General features: G+C 42.8%; 1 protein-coding gene across 1 annotated transcript in view; it reads right to left on the reverse strand.

Moving 5' to 3' along the window:
* Positions 1–19,054, reverse strand: part of LOC121567915 (elastin) — an 82,763-nt gene that overhangs the window by 51,738 nt on the left and 11,971 nt on the right. Inside the window, exons 2-5 of the mRNA XM_041878303.2 lie at positions 10,141–10,215; positions 7,162–7,212; positions 6,186–6,281; positions 5,967–5,993 (exon numbers count right to left, since the gene is read on the reverse strand). Of these exons, the coding sequence (XP_041734237.2) occupies positions 5,967–5,993; positions 6,186–6,281; positions 7,162–7,212; positions 10,141–10,215 (249 nt within the window). The remainder of the gene's footprint in view (positions 1–5,966; positions 5,994–6,185; positions 6,282–7,161; positions 7,213–10,140; positions 10,216–19,054) is intronic.

Here is a 19,054-nt window from a genome sequence, read left to right on the forward strand (position 1 = left end):
GGGGTGGGAGAGGATAGGGAGGTGATGAGAGGGGAAGGAGAAGCAGGGGGTGAGGAGAGGGCTCTTTCAGGAGGGGAGAGGGGAGGGGAGGGGGGTGAGGAGAGGAGAGGGGAGGTAGGGGTGTGGCGGGAAGGGTTGGGGGAGAGGGAGTGGGAAGGGGTGAGGAGGGGAATGATGGGAGACAGGGGGTGAGGTATGGCCCTCTTGGGGGATGTGGTCTGTCACAGTGTGGCCAGGTTGTCTCTGAGAAGATGGGCTCATTACTCACCCTTAGGGGCCAAGGGCCAACGGTGTGTCCCCAAACACACACACACACGCATACACAAACATGCACGCACACACACACACACACATAGGGCTGTTGTGGTGACCATATTACCGCCACACCTGCAGTCATGACTGCAGTAAAGTTCTATGTGACCGTTGAGTCACGGTAATCTCCTCTTATGCACTCAGGACATGCATTGGTAATATCCAACTTGCTAATGGCCTGGTACTCAGGGCTCTATTGTCCTTCTAACCGCTCTGACATCAATTCATTCGAAAATCACATCAAACAATTATCATCAAAACAGTATTGTGCTTTTAAAACTCACCTCACTGTGATTGATCAATTTGAAGAAAGAAGTTCAACAACAGGTTGAAACTGAGGGGAAAACATGGTCGATGTGGATGTTGTTTCAAAGCCTAACGAAATGGACAGGGCTGTCTAAGGTGATGATTAATTCAAAACATCCTTATGCATAATTAGAGCTTGCATAGGCCTATATATATAAGCCCAAGCCTTAAATTTTTTAAAAACTTTTTTAAATAGTGATTGTGCTGTTTGTAATATACAATACATAGCGCACTGCAGAAAAACATTTTAAAAAACTGACTTAAGATGTATTTAATTGGTCTAGATTATATTGCAAAATTAAACAAATTCTAGTAATAGCCTTCAAGTGTGGACTGTATTATTATGCATACTGGATGGACTGGTTACCTTATACTACACTCCAAAGTTTCTATTCATGAGTCTGGGAGAGAACGTTTAGGCCTAGGCAATGCTGTTGGTTCATTGATTGTGCAGGGCGACTTACAGAGTTCGCCTACAATAGTGAATTTGTATTTGATTTTCAATAGCCTAGTTATAGGGAATTGTTTATATTTTCATAATTAATAAGGTGACACATTAGACTACCTTTAGCTACAGAATATCGCACCATGGTGCGTTTCAATGTCCTCCCCTCTCTCCTTCATTACTTTCTCAAGCACACAGAGAGAGGAGCTGTCAACAGTTTAATGAAATATGTTTCGTTGTGAAAACATGTTACTTTCGATGTTCCCGAAAAGATTTCACTTGGTTTCCCAAATTAAGCACTTGGTAAGTGCAGGAACAGGGTTGGGGAGCCCGTGCCATACAGAGTTTGGGCGGAATATCACCTGTCGTGCAGCGAGAGGCTGCATGCTCCTCCAGCAGTGGTTGGTGCGTGGAGTGAAATAACCGGAGTAGCCTATCCGAACGAACAGGCGGGAAAGCGTCTCCATTCGCTATTCGAGTGCACAGGCGGATGACATGTATTTTTCCCCCATGCCCCTGTTCCTACCCATTTGAAAAGGGGCCATTCTAAATCGAAACTAATTAATTCCTGTTTTGACTCATTTCTTTCTTTCTTACTCCCTCTGTCAGTTTCTCACTCCTCTCCAACTATTTTTCTTCATGGTGTTCCAGTCTCTCTCATTCCTCCTCTCTCTCAATCATCTCTCCATCGTTCTCTCATCCCTCCCTCTTTCTCAACCCCATCTCTCTCAGTTCTATCCATCCTATCTCATTTCTCTGAGCCTCTCCTTCCTCTCCTCCGTTGTTAAACTCAGTTTCACATGGAGGTGAATTCATGTTAGTACACTCATCCCTTCTACAAACATCCCTTCTCAAAGGATAAACATAGAGCTTTGGGACAGTCTTTTTTTTCAAATCCCAGGAAGCCCACATCCAGAGAAACACCATCCAATATTTCACTGCTTCATTTTGCAATATGATAATGTGGAGTCTTCTGAGTCAGAAGTTTGACTGGTTCTGTGAGACCATTCCAGACTGATACAGACAGTAGGTCAGCCCAGCTGTGTACAGTACAGTCTGACCTGACCTGCAGCCCTGACCTATGAGGAGTGACCTGCAGCCCTGACCTATGAGGAGTGACCTGCAGCCCTGACCTATGAGGAGTGCCTGCAGCCCTGACCTATGAGGAGTGCCTGCAGCCCTGACCTATGAGGAGTGCCTGCAGCCCTGACCTATGAGGAGTGCCTGCAGCCCTGACCTATGAGGAGTGCCTGCAGCCCTGACCTATGAGGAGTGCCTGCAGCCCTGACCTATGAGGATTCCCTGCAGCCCTGACCTATGAGGAGTGCCTGTAACCCTGACCTATGAGTGACCTGCAGCCCTGACCTATGAGGAGTGCCTGCAGCACATCGCTTCCTTCGCGTGTCACCCTTAACCTTAGATAAACGGACGTGGATCTCATCCCACCACTGACACACAGGGCCCTGTGTGTGTCTGTGTGTGTTCCTGAGAGTTTCACTTCTCATCTCTATCCAAAACATTCTATATTTTTCCCTGTAATGAAATTACTGAACTAGCAAAAACAGCAATGTTGTCCATGTTTCTTGTTATGCAGTCTCCCTGCTAACTCTTAGTGACAAGAGGTTATTTAGAAAAGCAAATCAGTTTTGTCCAGGTTTGGCAAAGAAACAAGGAATGTAGTAGGAATCCACCTTAGCTTTAAGGGGGAATGATGAGACCAGGTCCAGGGCCCAGCTGCTCTCTCTTCTCGCTTTCTCTCTCGCATCTTCCCTCCCCCTCTCTCTTCCCCCACCTCTCCCTCCCCCTCTCTCTGCCCCCACCTCTCCCTCCCCCTCTCTCTGCCCCCACCTCTCACTCCCTCTCTCTCTGCTGACAGGATTCACAATTCTTTTAGTAGTCTAGCGTTTTACAAGGCTTGGCACGCGTCTGACAATGATTCAGCTGTCACGCCACTTTGATCACCAGCTGCTGTTCTCTGTCAGGGCCAAGGTGTGTGTGCCAGGACCAAGGTGTGTGTCTGAGGTATGCAACTGATGCTCCACTTCAAGCTTCAATCGCCAGAGAGGTTATGATGAAAAGTGGGCCTCGGTAGGGAGAAAGAATACACATGAGAATTCTAGAATTAAAAAAGGTATTGGTTTAAAAGCCAACCCTCACATCTGTTTAGCTCAAGATAGAATATTCTTTCAACAGGTCAATGGACAGGGTAACCCTCCCCTGGCCTGAATACCTGGCGGCTTTTGGTTTCCTTAAACGTTGTCCCTACCTGTGCTATTTCATGTTAGCGTGTAGCTACAGTACTTCAGCCAACTATCAGATCACATTACCATCTACACAAAGGCTAATTGATCTGTATGGATCCAAACCACCCTGGTTTTGTGAGACAATTTAGGTAAATGTTGCTCTGTAATGGAAACTTCATGTCTGTGTAGAAAGTTAGCTGGTTCCAGCCCAAGTGCCCTTGAGTGAAACACCAAATCTGGATAGCTTCAGTCAACACCCCAGCTGTTGGAATGGATACATCTCGAATGTAAAAAAGTCACCTAGCATGAAAAGCCCTTGCTGAGCAAAAGAATGAAGAAATTACAGCTGTAAAGTTGTAGGGCATTACAATGCTGTTGTGACTACTAATCTCTTGTTCTCGTTCCATTCAAAACGATTCATGCCTTCAGCTGACCCTAACAGTTCCAGTTCGACTTGCCCCATATGTTTTCCCACATTGCCTGTTTGGAGGGACTGGGAGCAGCCTGTTTCCTTTCTTCTCAATAATCTAATTTCGAGAGAGAGAGAGAGAGAGAGAGAGAGAGAGAGGAGAGAGGAGAGAGAGAGAGAGAATCCACCTTAGCCACTTAAAAGGAAGCGATTCCCAAACCTTCCATAACAAAGCCATCACCTACAGAGAGATGAACTTGGAGAAGAGTCCCCTAAGTAAGCTTGTCCTGGGGCTCTGTTCACAAACACAAACAGACCCCACACAGCCCCAGGACAACAACAACAACAACACAACTAGACCCAACCAAATCATGAGAAAACAAAAAGAGAATTACTTGACACATTGGAAAGAACAAACAAAAAAACAGAGCAAACTAGAATGCTATTTGGCCCTAAACAGAGAGTACACAGTGGCAGAATACTTGACCACTGTGACTGACCCAAACTTAAGGAAAGCTTTGACTATGTACAGACTCAGTGAGCATAGCCTTGCTATTGAGAAAGGCCGCCGTAAGCAGACCTGGCTCTCAAGAGAAGACAGGCTATGTGCACACTGCCCACAAAATGAGGTGGAAACTGAGCTGCACTTCCTAACCTCCTGCCAAATGTATGACCATATTAGAGACACATATTTCCCTCAGATTACAGCGATCCACAAAGAATTCGAAAACAAACCCAATTTTGATAAACTCCCTTATCTACTGGGTGAAAAACCACAGTGTGCCATCACAGCTGCAAGATTTGTGACCTGTTGCCACAAGAAAAGGGCAACCAGTGAAGAACAAACACCATTGTAAATACAACCCATATTTATGTTTATTTATTTCCCCATTTGTACTTTAACTATTTGCACATTGTTACAACACTGTATATATACATAATATGACATTTGAAATGTCTTTATTCTTTTGAAACTTCTGAGTGTTTACTGTTAATATTTATTGTTTATTTCACTTTTGTTTACTATCTACTTCACTTGCTTTGGCAATGTTAACACACGTTTCCCATGCCAATAAAGCCCTTAAATTGAAATTGAAATTGAAATTGAATTGAATTGAATTGAGAGAGAGAGAGAGAGAGAGAGAGAGAGCGAGAGAGGAGAGAGGAGAGCGAGAGAGAGCTCTAAGTCTTACAAAAGCCAAAGCAGTATACTCCCCAATTGGAGCTCTGAGGCGCTGGCGACCCCTGCCAAAGTCAACTTCCACCTAATATCCAATATTAGGACGCTTTTACAAAACAGATTTCTGAAACTCAATGACTTGTTCAAGAGACGGAGGAAAAAACACTTCAAGGAGCCTACAGTAAGCCGTTCTAAATCTTATCAGACTTTAAGACAATTACTCCATTCCTTATCTCTCCAAGCACATAGCTGTGGTGGTGGCCTAGATGAAATCACCTCTGCTTTAGGAAATTAAATAATGGCTGAACATTGCTAATGCCCTAATACTGTGTTCCACACTGGAATAGAGCAAAAATAATATTTACAGTACAGTATCAGTGGAAAGGACAGTGGCAAAACTTCAACAAGGAGGTTTCCAGATATTGTGTCGACCTAACGTTACAAAAACATTAATCAGCGCGTTGGGGCGGCGATGATGGGAGTTCACACTGCCAATCATCACTCAGTCTGGGACGTCTAGGGGTTGAGGAGGGGTGAGGGGATGTAGTGATGGAGGGATGGAAGAGTGGAGGAGGGGTTGAGGGATGGAGGAGACGGGGTCCCCCTGTTCTCATCAATGGAATGCACCGGGTCAAACCCCAGACAGGACTTCCCAAACAGCTGCCAAACCGGGGCGACCCAACCATGATGGAAACACAGGGGTGACAAGGGAGATGTGGCTGACAGTCCGTCAAGAGAGGTAGCCCTTCATTGAACTACAGTATGCTACACTACAGGTCTCGCCCGTCATTGACATGTACTGTAATACATTCTTTACATATTAGCTAATAGCTACATTACCCACCTGCTCTCATTAAGAACTCTAATTTCCTTCCTCTTTAAAACACTTCAGTAAGGTTTCTTAGATAACAATGTACTAGAGGAATCTTCCTAGTTAAAAGCATAACAGGATACTCTGACTTGATACTACCAGACTAGTCTGGTACAGTGCCGTTACCTGCCTTGTGACTTCTACAGAACTGTATAAAATGGTATAGAGTGCAAAAGAGTAAGTTGGAGCAGATAGTTTACCAGGTTTGGGGCCCTTTCCACCGGTTCCTGTTGAACAAAGTACCAAATAATTAATCTACAAATGATGCACTAAAATAAAAATACACTCAAGTTTAATAAACATATTTAGTTTCATCATTGACACTGCACATTCAAACAGAGTGGTATAGTTGACAGTGTAAGTGCTTTAAAAGAAATGTTGAAGTCTCAAGTTTCAATGTTCTGTAAATGAGTACACACCTCCTCCTCCGAGGCCTCCTGCTCCTATGCCTCCAGCCCCGCCACTAGGGACCAGACCTCCAGCCCCAACACCACCCCGTCCTCCATATCCTCCAGCTGGGGGCAACATAAGGTCTGGTTAGACAACAGGTCTTTGGCATTACCATCACCATCATCTTCTTTATTGTCAATATAATCATTACCACCATCATCGTCATCATCGTCATCATCACCATCATCAACACTTACTACAGTATGTAAGCCTATAAGACAACACTTCCCTCACTCCATAGCCATTCCCTGACAGCAACACAGAACACACCCAGATGGGGGACAGGACAGCACACTATGGTTATATAGGTGTGAGGAGAACAGTCTAACTCCCTGAACACTTTGTTAAACCAGACTTAATTACAGTGGTTGTGTCTGAGCACTGTGTTTACCCAACAACAACAGTGTCATTAGAACCAGCACCATGACTAAACTATTAGCTTAGCTTGTGGTCATGTGGTGGTGTGGAGAAGAACTCACACCTTGAGTCATTTAGCAGATGTAGGCTAAACCATGCAAAACTATGCCTATTCTATTCCAGTAGTTTTGTGAAATAGCTATACACTGACTTAAAAAGTGTGGTGGTGTGGTAGTTAATGTGGTGTACTGTAATGGTCAAGGTGTTCAGTATGCATGCTGCTGGGTGTGTCTCTGCTATGACAGTGTGATAAGACGAAGGCCAGATATAATAGCCACTCTCCATATCTCTCTATGTGAGTGGTTGTGATGAAGGTGGCCTGGTGCTTGCAACCCAGTTCAGTCCCCTGGCCTGCACGCAGGGGAGCTCAAGCTCTGTGACAATGCTGTGGTTGTGAAAACCCTATATCTGTAGTCATTGTTCACGGAATTACTGTAGGTCTCAACAGCAGCATAGATGCTGTCTCTATTAGTCCAGCTAAGGGACAACTATTAGAGGAGGGTATTACAGTAAGTGTGGTCTACTCACCACCAGTTTTAGCTGGTTTGTAGCCTGCTCCTGCGGGTATCCCACCAGCTCCTGTTGGTAAAACAAGAAAAGAAAAAGAAAAACAGAAGAGAAGCAGAAAGAAAGAGTTATGTTACAGTGAAAGGCTTGACGTTTGTTTTAGCTCTCCCCCCTGGCTGCTTCCTCCCTCCCTCAATCCATCCCTCCTGCTGTTTGGGCCTTAGATAATCTGCTAGCTCTGTGTACTCCGGTCTCTGACCTGACCAGATATCTCGACACAGAGACTAGACCACTGTGGTGGGTAGGAGGCTCTAAATCTCTACATCTCTAAATCTTCTAAGGCTGAATCCCAAATGGCACCCTATTCCCTATATAGTGCACTACTTTAGACCAGGGCCCTGTTACAGTAAAAACCTACGGCACAGCTATGCTTATTCAGAGGGAAATGGTACAGTACAGTGGGAAATAGTACGGTGCGAGAGAGAGAGAAAAAATACAAGCGATATTGCGTTTCTGTGTATGACGGTAATGATTAAGAGAGCCACATATGAGTCAGCCGCTTCTGACCAATTCAAGTTGCCCGGCTCGGCTTGCCCGTCATTTAACGCTGGTTTTAAGGCTGGAGGTGTGTGATTCAACTGTCCTGGAGGTTGTTAATGTTTTACGTGCTGAACACTAGTGAAACCCAACAGCCACGGTGGGCTCTTAGTGGGTTTGGAGAAGGAGAGCAGTGGTGGTCGTTGGTTGGTTTGTGGTTGAGATGGAGACATGCAGTACTGTACACTACAGGCTCAGGGCTAATGGTTAAACTGTGGGTTGCAATAATAGACTGTGACCCAACATGTGCCTTTATTTAGCCCGAACCATGAAAAACAGCCCCAGACCATTATTCCTCCTCCACCAAACATTACAGTTGGCACTATGCATTCAGGCAGGTAGCGTTCTCCTGGCATCCGCCAAACCCAGATTAATCCGTTGCGCATGGTGTTCTTAGGCTTGTGTGCGGCTGTTTGGCCATGGAAACCCATTTCATGAAGCTCCCACCTAACAGTTCTTGTGCTGACGTTGCTTCCAGAGGCAGTTTGGAATCGGTAGTGAGTGTTGCAACCGAGGACAGACGATTTTTACACACCACGCGCTTCAGCACTCGGCGGTCCCGTTCTGTGAGCTTGTGTGGCCTACCACTTCGCGGCTGAGCTGTTGTTGCTCCACCTCACAATAACAGCACTTACAGTTGACCGGGGCAGCTCTAGCAGGGCAGAAATTTGACGGACTGACTTGTTGGAAAGGTGGCATCCTATGACGGTGTAATGTTGAAAGTCACTGAGCTCTTCAGTACGGGCCATTCTACTGCCAATGTTTGTCTATGGAGATTGCATGGCTGTGTGCTCGATTTTATACGCCTGTCAGCAACGGCTGTGGCTGAAATAACCGAATCCACTAATTTGAAGGCATGTCCACATACCTTTGGCCATGTAGTGTATGTTGTGTTTGTTGTATACATAATGCTGTGTGTGTTGTATACCTGGTTTTGATATTGAGACATGCTGACATGTTTAACCTCTTAAGGATCGGACCCTTTTTTTCAATTTTCGCCTAAAATGACATACCCAAATCTAACTGCCTGTAGCTCAGGACCTGAAGCAAGGATATGCATATTCTTGATACCATTTGAAAGGAAACACTTTGAATTTTGTGGAAATTTGAAATTAATGTGGGAGAATATAACACATCAGATCTGGTAAAAGATAATACAAACAAAAAAACATGCGTTTTCTTTTTTTTGTCCTGGAAAGTTTGCTATTACTGACAACAGTCATGTTAATCACATTTGTGCACGTTAGCTCAACCGTCCCATATACTGGACACAGATCCCGTAGAGGTTAATTGATTGTGTAAAGTAGTACCTTATCAGTAACGTGCAGTCAGGGTAGGCAGTGCCATTTATGTGAATACGAGCTTTTGTGCTGAATACATTACGTTGTTACAGATGTCAAGCTTATGGGCATGTGGCAGCAGTGTGTATGAGAAAGGTTCCTAGGTGTGAGAAGTGTGCAGAAGGGCATGAGACAAAGGAATGTGTAGCATTTGGGAAAGTAGTAGTATGTGTAAATTGTAGGGGTGCCCATTGGGCTGGGGATCAGAAATGTCCTGTGTGAGAGAGGCAGGAAGAGGTTTCCAGGGTTAGAGTAGTGCAGAAGTTGTCATATGCTGAGGCAGTGAAGAAAGTAGAGGAAGATGGGTCAAGGGGGAGGAGTGATGTGAGTAGTAGATCTGTACCAGTACAGAGGGATAAACCAACAAGTGATATATGTTTCAGTAAGATTGGATTTTTAGCATTTATAGCAATGGTTATCAACTGTACTGCTGGGATGGAACGAAAGTCGCAGAACATTTTGGTTGTGGTGGCAGCTGCAGAGAGGTATTTGGGTGTGCGAGACTTGACGTCAGAAGAGTTACAGGGTGTGTTAGGTGGTGGTGTCCCATCCTTTCAGGCTGTTGGCCTGAGGTAGGACTAAATAGATTTAAATAGTGGAGTAGGGTGGTGGGTTTTAGTGAGTGTATGGTTAGATAGTAGTGTATTTATTGATTTTCTTTATTATTATTATTTTTAGCAAAGTATAAGGGTGTTATACTCCAGTCTAGTAGGTGGCGGTAATGCAACCTTTATTGGACGCAAACCGCCGTTAAACCTCATTGAAGAAGAAGAAAGTTAACATATTGCATCTGAAACAGTTTTCAAAGTTGGATTTTCTAGCGAAACAAGGGGTTATAAGGGATGGAAGACCCACACCTGATCTTAGGGACTTACATCAAAGGAAGGGACAGAAATAACAAGATCATTTCAATCTGAGTGGTATCAATGGAAATACTGGCTCTGTGGACAACAGTCAACAGCCTAGCCGGCCTCAGACCTCATCGCACGTCACTGTACTTTATATAAAGAGACATGTTGTGTAATGTGTTGCACTGTGCAGTCGTAGGTAGCTAATATGTTACCTGGGTAGAGACCAGCACCTGGTCCAGCTCCTCCTGCTCCTGGTCCGACTCCAGCACCAGCCGGCACGTACACACCTGGAGAGACAGACAGGTAACATACCTGGTCAGGGACAGCTCTGTATGACTTCACAACACTAATCTAACGGTCCAACATGTAGACTGCAATCCATAGTTTTTAAATGACTATATTCCAAACCTCAGCCATGACCAACACTAACTTACGTACCCACAGCCTAACCCTCAACCCATTGTACAGCTAACCACTTACTCCTTATTCAAAGTAATCTTGAATCTAGACAACCCAAAACCTAGTCTCGCTTGCATGTGGGAAGAGTCAAACCCATGATGTAGTGCAAAACAAAACTATGGTACAGTAAGAGGTCAAGGCAAAGTCTGATTATCAAAAAATGCCTTTGTTTTAAGCTAACAGTGATATGAGGTACTTCAGTTGGAGGAACAGGGAACATTTTGACCAAGTCTTAACACTGCATTTTCATGTTCCCCGTCTCTCCTGATTTCCTGGCCGAGGCCCAGCCCAGTCCCGAGATAGACGTTCTGTAGGTCAGACATGGCGGCCTCATGTGTAGAAGGAACTGAACCGAAAGAAGAAGAAGAAGAAGAAGGAGAAGAAACGACTAGTTGTTCTGGGACGTCTAACCACAAAGCTCTCCTCTGGGAGCGGTGAGCTCAGGCCTCAATTATAACGTCATATATTTGAAGGAAAAACCTGGTTTGTATCACCTCAACACGGTGTAGTGTAGAAGTGGGGACCTTAAAATGATGTAGATTATATTTAATGACTCTTACATGTGTTGTTGGTGAAGACTAATTATTTTAAGCCACATTTTCCCTCATGTTTTTGTTAATGCAGAATATGGTGTGAATGTAAGCAGTGCATTGGTATGTAGTCCACTAAGTCCAGTTATTAAGTAGTTAAGTACAATATTACAAGTTATTACAATTTTGGTAGTATAATGGGGAATAGGCCTCCTGTAGCTCAGTTGGTAGAGCATGGTGCTTGCAACGCCAGGGTTGTGAGTTTGATTCCCACGGGGGGCCAGTATAAAAAATGTATGCACTCACTAACAGTAAGTCGCTCTGGATAAGAGCGTCTGCTAAATGACTTAAATGTAAATACATGAAGACGGCCCTTTTCTGGTGATGTTCAGTTGGGCAAATGGGGGAAGCAGGAGGGAAAAACCCTGTGGGTATGCTGTTGGTGCATAGAGTGAGGTTTGGCCATGGTTTTACGTAACATGCTGTGACATTGTAAAAAGTTTACTGCCACCATTGCCACATCAATGTTCTCTCTCTCTCTCAGCCCCTAGGAGGAGTTTAGCATGTGGGATGTCAATGCTACTCAACAAGGGAATCAGCAAGAATGTTTGTCTGCTACAGGCTAAAGGATTCTGAAATATACTGTAATACCCCTTAACTGTAAGGTAGGAAGAAGGGAGAGAGAGGGAAAAAGAGAGGGAGAGAGGTGTGTGTTAGAGAAGGAGAGAGAGAGAGAGAGAGAGAGAGAGAGAGAGAGAGAGAGAGAGAGAGAGAGAGAGAGAGAGAGAGAGAGAGAGGGGGGGGAATAAAAAAGGAGAGCCTTTTGGCATCCCCCAGCCTAAGAAGGCCATGAAGGAATGGAACAAAGCAAGTTAATAAGTCAGCTCATGTAGTCGTGTTTTTGGTGGAAAGTTAACATAAACTGTGAAAATCTACACTGGAGCACAACACTGCGCCTGCCGAAGCCCACACTGAGTCACTCGTTTGGAGAGAAAGGTTAGCGAGGACAACAGAGTCAGTCATATTCACATAAATCCCCCAAATCGCACACCAAAATCTGATTAGCAGAGAGGGAAAATATTTTGTCTATCTGGTCTGTTTTTGTTTAACAGAGAAAATCTATTCTCAATCAAACTCAGTACATGCCAGCAGGGATTTGTTTGGTTGCGCTACGGAGCTAGAATTCTTAACATGTTTTTTATGAAGGTGCATGTTGTTTTAAAAACACTATGTTTAGGAGTGTAAATAGGGGTCAGTTTGAATGACTGTTTATTTCAAAGAGCGTGGCAGCCGTGTCCTTGGAAAACAAATGAGCTCACAGCTGAAGCGGTCCGAGACAGATCAGAGAGAGGATGCTCTCTAGTCTAACTGCTCCTAACTGAGACGGTGAGGAAGTTGGATGATGGGAAGAAGAGGTGATCGGGTTTCCTTACTGTTTGGACTTGTGGTCTTAACGGCTGGCTGAGTGGTAACAACTTGCTAAACACACGGCTCAAGGTTCCAAAGGAAAAAATTGAAAAATGTGCACATGGCTGAACATTCAGAGAGGGCTGTCCAGGGCACAGCATTACACTCTAGAAAAAAAGGTGCCATCTAGAACCCTTTACACAGAGGGTTCTACATGGAACTCAAAAGGGTTCTCTTATGGGGACAGCAGAAGAACCCTTTTGGAACCCTTTTTTCTAAGAGTGTACAATGTTTTGCAAAATGACTGCATACTCTGAGGAGTGTGAAAGTCAATGGATTAATTTGTGTATGTGTGTGTTCTTAAATGTGTGTATGCTTGCTTGTGTCTGTCCACTCCAGTCCATTTCGGAATATAAGTGTGTGGTTGTGTTCCACTCTCCTCCCTCAGCTCAATCAATGCAATGCCATGCCAGCTCCATGGCAGAGCCACCATGTAGTGTCCTGTACTTTACCAGCAGGGTGGAATGATTGTTCTCCACTTCAACCCGACCTGCCAGACCCTCATTTCACAATCAAAGGGAGGATTTCCTGTCCCAGGGTTGAAAGGGAGGGCAGATGGAGTGAATGTAATTTCTGCTTCAATTTTCCCCTGGTCAGAAGCCCATCCTATCATAACTACTGTAGTGTAGCTACCACACCATACTAATGGGCAGGGACAAACACAGCAAGGGGCACTGGGTTCACAAGAACCAACCCAATAAGGTACTCATTGACCTCAGCTAAGAAATGTGAACTATGCTGTCCTACAGAATGAAGTCATTGGTTTCTTATCGTTCATCTTAATGTCGAGCTCAAACTCAAAGTGTTCTCTAAGAATGATTTGGTCATGGGAGTCTTTTGGAATGCATGTGATTGGAAGTCATACCGGAGGCAAAGGAGACTGACAGAATTAGCCTGCAGTTATATAAGTAACCAATAAGTTACCAGTAACCTGCTTTAAATCCCATATAGGACGTAAAGTAGTTTCTATCTGGTCTTCACCGTGAACATAACATGCCATTTCCTGCATTAGCAATCTATATAGTTTATAAGTCAAACATCTGAGAAATTATTGCACACGATTACATGGTTTCCCATTAAACGGATCTGGCTTACTTCTGAGGCACTGGAACAAACATCTTATTTAGTCTACGATGTTTGAACCATGTTTTGGCATCCTCCATTAGTCAATAACATTGCTCTGATTGTTTTGAGTTCAAGTTGAATGGGCTCGTTTTTTCCACGAGACTTAAGCTAACCGATTTATCCCTATAGGGCGTATGCGCTCTATGTTTAGTTTACAGTTTGAGTATCAGCCAGAGGAATAAGCACTGACATGTTTACCGACCATTAGCTGGCCATGAATTTTAATAAAGCCAGACCAAACAAATCCAAAACTAGAGAGCCGAATACAAATGAAACCTCTTTTACAAGCCTCTATGTCTGATGGTCTGTTCATTGAAACCCTATGCAGGCCTATAAGGGCCCGAGGTTATTGCAAAGTTGTAGAGCAAAAAAATGACTTCTAATGACTGGATGGCAAACAAATGAGTGATTTAATAGAGCAGAACTTGTTTTCCAATCCAAAGCATGCCTAATTCATCCATGGTCATTGATGGATTTTCCCCTAATAACTGTAATGAGAGACATGTTCTTTAAAGGGACAGTAAGGGACATGAAAGACTATGGCGACGTGAGTGTTTGACTCCAATTAAGAGAAAGCTGGTGACTAATATAGTCACTTTCAAGACCTTGCGCTGTGGGTGTCTAATAATTGGTCCTTTTTACAGGATAATGAAACACCTGGAAGTCTATGGAGCACATGTGCACCAAGTCGCACGCGCGCACACACTTAGCTAATTGCTAGCATTCTCCACCCCTTGTTAAAAGCTTAGTGAACCATTACGACTCCTCTCCTGTCTCCAACCTCTGACTCTGAGAGCCTTCAGAGATCTTCAGGCTAAGCCTGAACCCGTACCTGGGCAGAGGAGGAGACGATGAATATGACGAGTCTCCTCTCTAGCCGAGTTAGCTACCATTCATTTTCCCTTTAGACAGCTCTGCAAGTGTTATAATGTCAAAATAAGTTTGTTACTTACCAAATATGGAGTTTCGCTGAGCAAGTAATATCATTTACTGCTGTCACGGCCGGAATGTTCTTCCAAAAAAGGTCTAAATAAAAATTTACAAGCAACCCAAAAAAAATATTGTCTGGAAATAATATATGTACGAAGTGCGCTTGCGCCAAATCCACCTCTTCGGAAAGATCACGGTAAAATGATACCTTATATTGTCTGCTTCAGAAAGTAGCCACACCCCTTGACTTTTTTCACAATTTGTTGTGTTACAGCCTGAATTTAAAATTGATTAAATTGAGATTTTGTGTCACTGGCCTACACACAATACTGCATACTGTCAAAGTGGAATTATGTTTTTAGAATTTCTTACAAATTAATTAAAAATGAAAAGCTGAAATGTCTTGAGTCAATAAGTATTCAACCACTTTGTTATGGCAAGCCTAAATAAGTTCAGGAGTAAAAATGTGCTTAACAAGTCACATAATAATTTGCATGGACTCACTCTGTGTGCAATAATAGTTCTTAACATGACATACAATTATCTGTAAGGTCCCTCAGTCGAGCAGTGAATTTCGAACACAGATTCAACCACAAAGACCAAGGAGGTTTTCCAATGCCTCAACAACATTGTAGTTACTCCACAATACTAACCTACATTTCAGAGTGAACATATTCCAAAACATGTATCCTGTTGCAATAAGGCACTAAAGTAAAACTGCAAAAAAATTGGCAAAGAAATTAACTTTATGTCCTGAATACAAAGCGTTATGTTTGGGGCAAATCCAACACAACACATCACTGAGTACCACTCTTCATTTTTTCAAGCATGGTGGTGTCTGCATCATGTTAGGGGTATGTTTGTCATCGGCAAGGACTAGGGAGTTTTTTGGGGGGATAAAAATAAATGGAATAAAGCAAAGCACAGGAAAAATCCTAGAGGAAAACCTGCTTCAGTTTGCTTTCCAACAGACACTGGGAGACAAATTCACCTTTCAGCAGGACAATAACCTAAAACACAAGGCCAAATATACACTGGAGTTGCTTACCAAGACGACATTAAAAGTTCCTAAGTGGCCTAGTTACAGTTTTGACTTAAATCGGCTTGAAAATCTATAGCAAGACTTGAAAATGGTTGTCTAGCAATGATCAACAACCAACTTGACAGAGGTTGAAGAATTTTAAAAAGAATAATGTGAAAATATTGTGTGATCCAGATGTGCAAAGCTCTTAGAGACTTACCCAGAAAGACTCATAGCTATAATCGCTGCCAAATGAGATTTTAACATGTATTGACTCAGGGGTGTGAATACTTATGTAAATAAGATATTTCTGTATTTCATTTACAATAAATGTGCAGAAATGTTCACTTTGTCATTATGTGGTATTGTATGTAGATGGGTGACATTTTTTTTGTATTTAATCCATTTTGAATTCAGGCTGTAACACAACATATATGGAATAAGTCAAGGGGTATAAATACTTTCTGAAGGCACTGTATACCACCCCAAAGAAAAGTTTTGTTTGTGAATTAAATGAATGACACAATGAATGATGTAATGATTACCTTAACTCAAATGTATTTATAAAGCCCTTTATACATCAGTAGATGTCACAGAGTGCTATACAGAAACCCAGCCTAAAACCCCAAACAGAAAGCAATGTTGATTTAGTCAATATGTAATAAAAAATGTTTCCTATGAGTATTCCTCAGCAATGATCAGACTGGCGTGTGTTCTTCTAATCCATTTTCCTTGATCGTAAGACAAATGATGCCAAGCAATTTAAACCAACTGGAACTGAAAAAATAAACAAAAATGATTGGGCCATATTTTTACTGCAGGCTATGATTAGCATAACCTTGGGCCTTAGCTGATGCACATTTTATTCCTTCCCAGACCATATATAGAATAAACAATTCTATAAATCAGATGGACTGCTGGACATGTCTACATATCACACTTTGTAGATTAGTCAGTGGTTAACAATTATAAATAAAATGAGCATGCCATAAAGCATTATTAAAACTATGCAGTTACTAATTTTTTCAGATTCCTCAAAATGATTTTATGAGCTATTCCCAAGAGTCTGATCCACTGCTCCGATTTCCACCAATCAATGTATTTATCTAAAATCGTTAATGTCTGTCATAATTTTTTGCACTGGTGTTTAACAGTAAAATGCTCTCTAGTGACCTTCAATAAATTGCTTGGAGCACTGTCTTAGAATCACACTTTAACATCACTTTACCAGTTTTATGCGAATAACTCTTCAAAACTGAGACATAATTAGATATTTCTCTGTCAGTGTTAAATATACAAAAAAAATATCAACTTTTTGGGGGACATTTTTTGTTGTTGTTTACTTTGTTGACTTTGCACATGAGCGGCAAATTACTCTCATATGGAGGCAGCGTTTTGTCACATGCCGTCAGAGCAGAATTCCATGACAATGTCAGAGTCATTCATCTGGGAAAGACTTCCCATAACATCCATGGAAGACCCTATCGGCCTGGAATTACGTGCATCTGCAAACAAACACTAACAACTGTAAGAATGTATGAGTACTTTCTGAAAGCACTGTACTTAAATTAAATATTATTGCATTATGTGTAGCGCGTGTAAAATAAGAGGTTGATATGACGTTCATACACTGCGGTAGGTGATAAAATCAACAATCTTTCTGGAAACTGTACTGCTGCTGGATCAGCCGACCTGTGCATGGAAGTAATGAGTGATTTTATTGGAGGTGCCGAAGAGGTGGATTTGGCACATGTGCACTTGATCAAAAACAATACAGATTCTTTCCAGGTAATAAATTTTTTCGGTTGCTTGTCAATTTTTATTTCGACCGTTTTTGCAAGTACATACCGGGCGTGACGGTGGTAAATGATGTTAGTTGCTCAGCGAAACATATTTGTGAGTAACAAACGTATTTTGACATTATAACGATTGCAGAAGTGTTTAATGGGAAAATGAATGGTAGCAAATTGCACTCTTAGAAAAAAAGGTGGTATCTAGAACCTAAAAGGGTGCTTCGGCTGTCCCCATAGGAGAACCAGTATCTGGGCAGAGGAACGAGTATCTGGTTCCAGGTAGAACCCTTTTGAGTTCCATGTAGAACCCTTTACACATAGGGTTCTACATGGAACTCAAAATATTTCTACCTGGAACCAAAAAGGGTTCTCCTATGGGGACAGCCAAGAACCCTTTTGTAACCATTTCTTCTAAGAGTGTGGGCTAGTGAGGAGACTTGTCATATTCATCGTCTCGTCCTCTGCCCAGATACTGGTTCAGGCTAAGCCTTAAATAAAATGTGTCTAAATATGTTTGGAGTGTTCCAGACACCTGACATTTACGGAATCAACCCCTTCCATCCATTTATTAATCACACCTTCTATCCCTCCATCCATCCATGTAAATGAAAGTGTGTCTGTGTCTGGCAAAGCCTGTGTGGCCTGCAGCAGGTCCAGGTCACCCTCCCTCCCAGAAGGTTCTCTGTAGATAAACTAACGTAATATCAGCCTTCCTATTCTGACTGAAGTGAAAGGCTCAGTCTTAAAGTTGGCTGACATCCTGAGACCAGGATCTACAGAGCAGTGCAGCAGAGCGGAGAGGAGAAGACTCCCTGGTTTGTGGCACTAAGCATCAACAGCTATCGGACGTCTGGCCTACTTTTTGTCACAGTTTAGCATTGTATTTTCCAGAACCAGAACACAAGGTGGGTCAAAGAAAGGAAAGTGTGAGTCAATCTTGATGACAGAAGAAATCCCTGCCTCTCTCCCTCCACCTGTCTTCCCTTCCTCTCCTCCCTCCCTCCTACTGAACTCAAGGCCCCAGCCCCAGCCGCTCTGACACACACATCTGTGGAACAGAGCATAAATGTAAAGTATGCAAAGTAAAATAAACAAACGACACACAGATGGCACTATTTTAAAAGGAGGCAGAATTCTGATCTCGTCATCGCCACTAATCTCCAGCCCTTCAATGTCTCTTCGCGGGAGGTTGACATAGTGCATGATCTCTCTCCTTCATAGGTTCAGAGAGACGATGTCTATGAAAAATAAAATAAAAAAGGTTTCGCAACAGCTACAAATTCCTTCTTCCTTCGTAAGGTTTGAAGATGTTATAGACGGTGTATTGAACATGACAGGAAAGTAAACTATGGAATGACAGTCTGAACTTAACAGCAAATTGCGGCTCGATTCCAAATAAACATACTTCATCACGTCTTACACAATCTGTTAAAAGGACAGAGCAAAAGTAAGTATGTAACTAGTAGTCTGCTTATTGCCTATGATAAGACTGGCAGTTTCAAGGATACAGGTTACTTTCAATAACCATCCAAGGTAAATGTAATTTTTATGTTCAGAAAAGGACATGAATCATGGGATATTTACTCAAGATTTACCCTCATTCTGGCAAGCATAAGTACACTGTAGTTCATTACTACACACTTACAGGGTATGACGAAAAGTACAAAATGTGTAAATTCCAGTCTTTTCTAAACCAGAAATGTCAGCTAAGTTCGAACAGGCCCCCACTACTGTCATTTGATAAACTAGGCTAAAATGTATGTTGGTATGGGACCAGGTCCAAAGATGATGTACTACCTTT

Source organism: Coregonus clupeaformis, chromosome 6 (genome assembly GCF_020615455.1).
Source record: "Coregonus clupeaformis isolate EN_2021a chromosome 6, ASM2061545v1, whole genome shotgun sequence".
NCBI classification, from domain to species: Eukaryota; Metazoa; Chordata; class Actinopteri; order Salmoniformes; family Salmonidae; genus Coregonus; species Coregonus clupeaformis.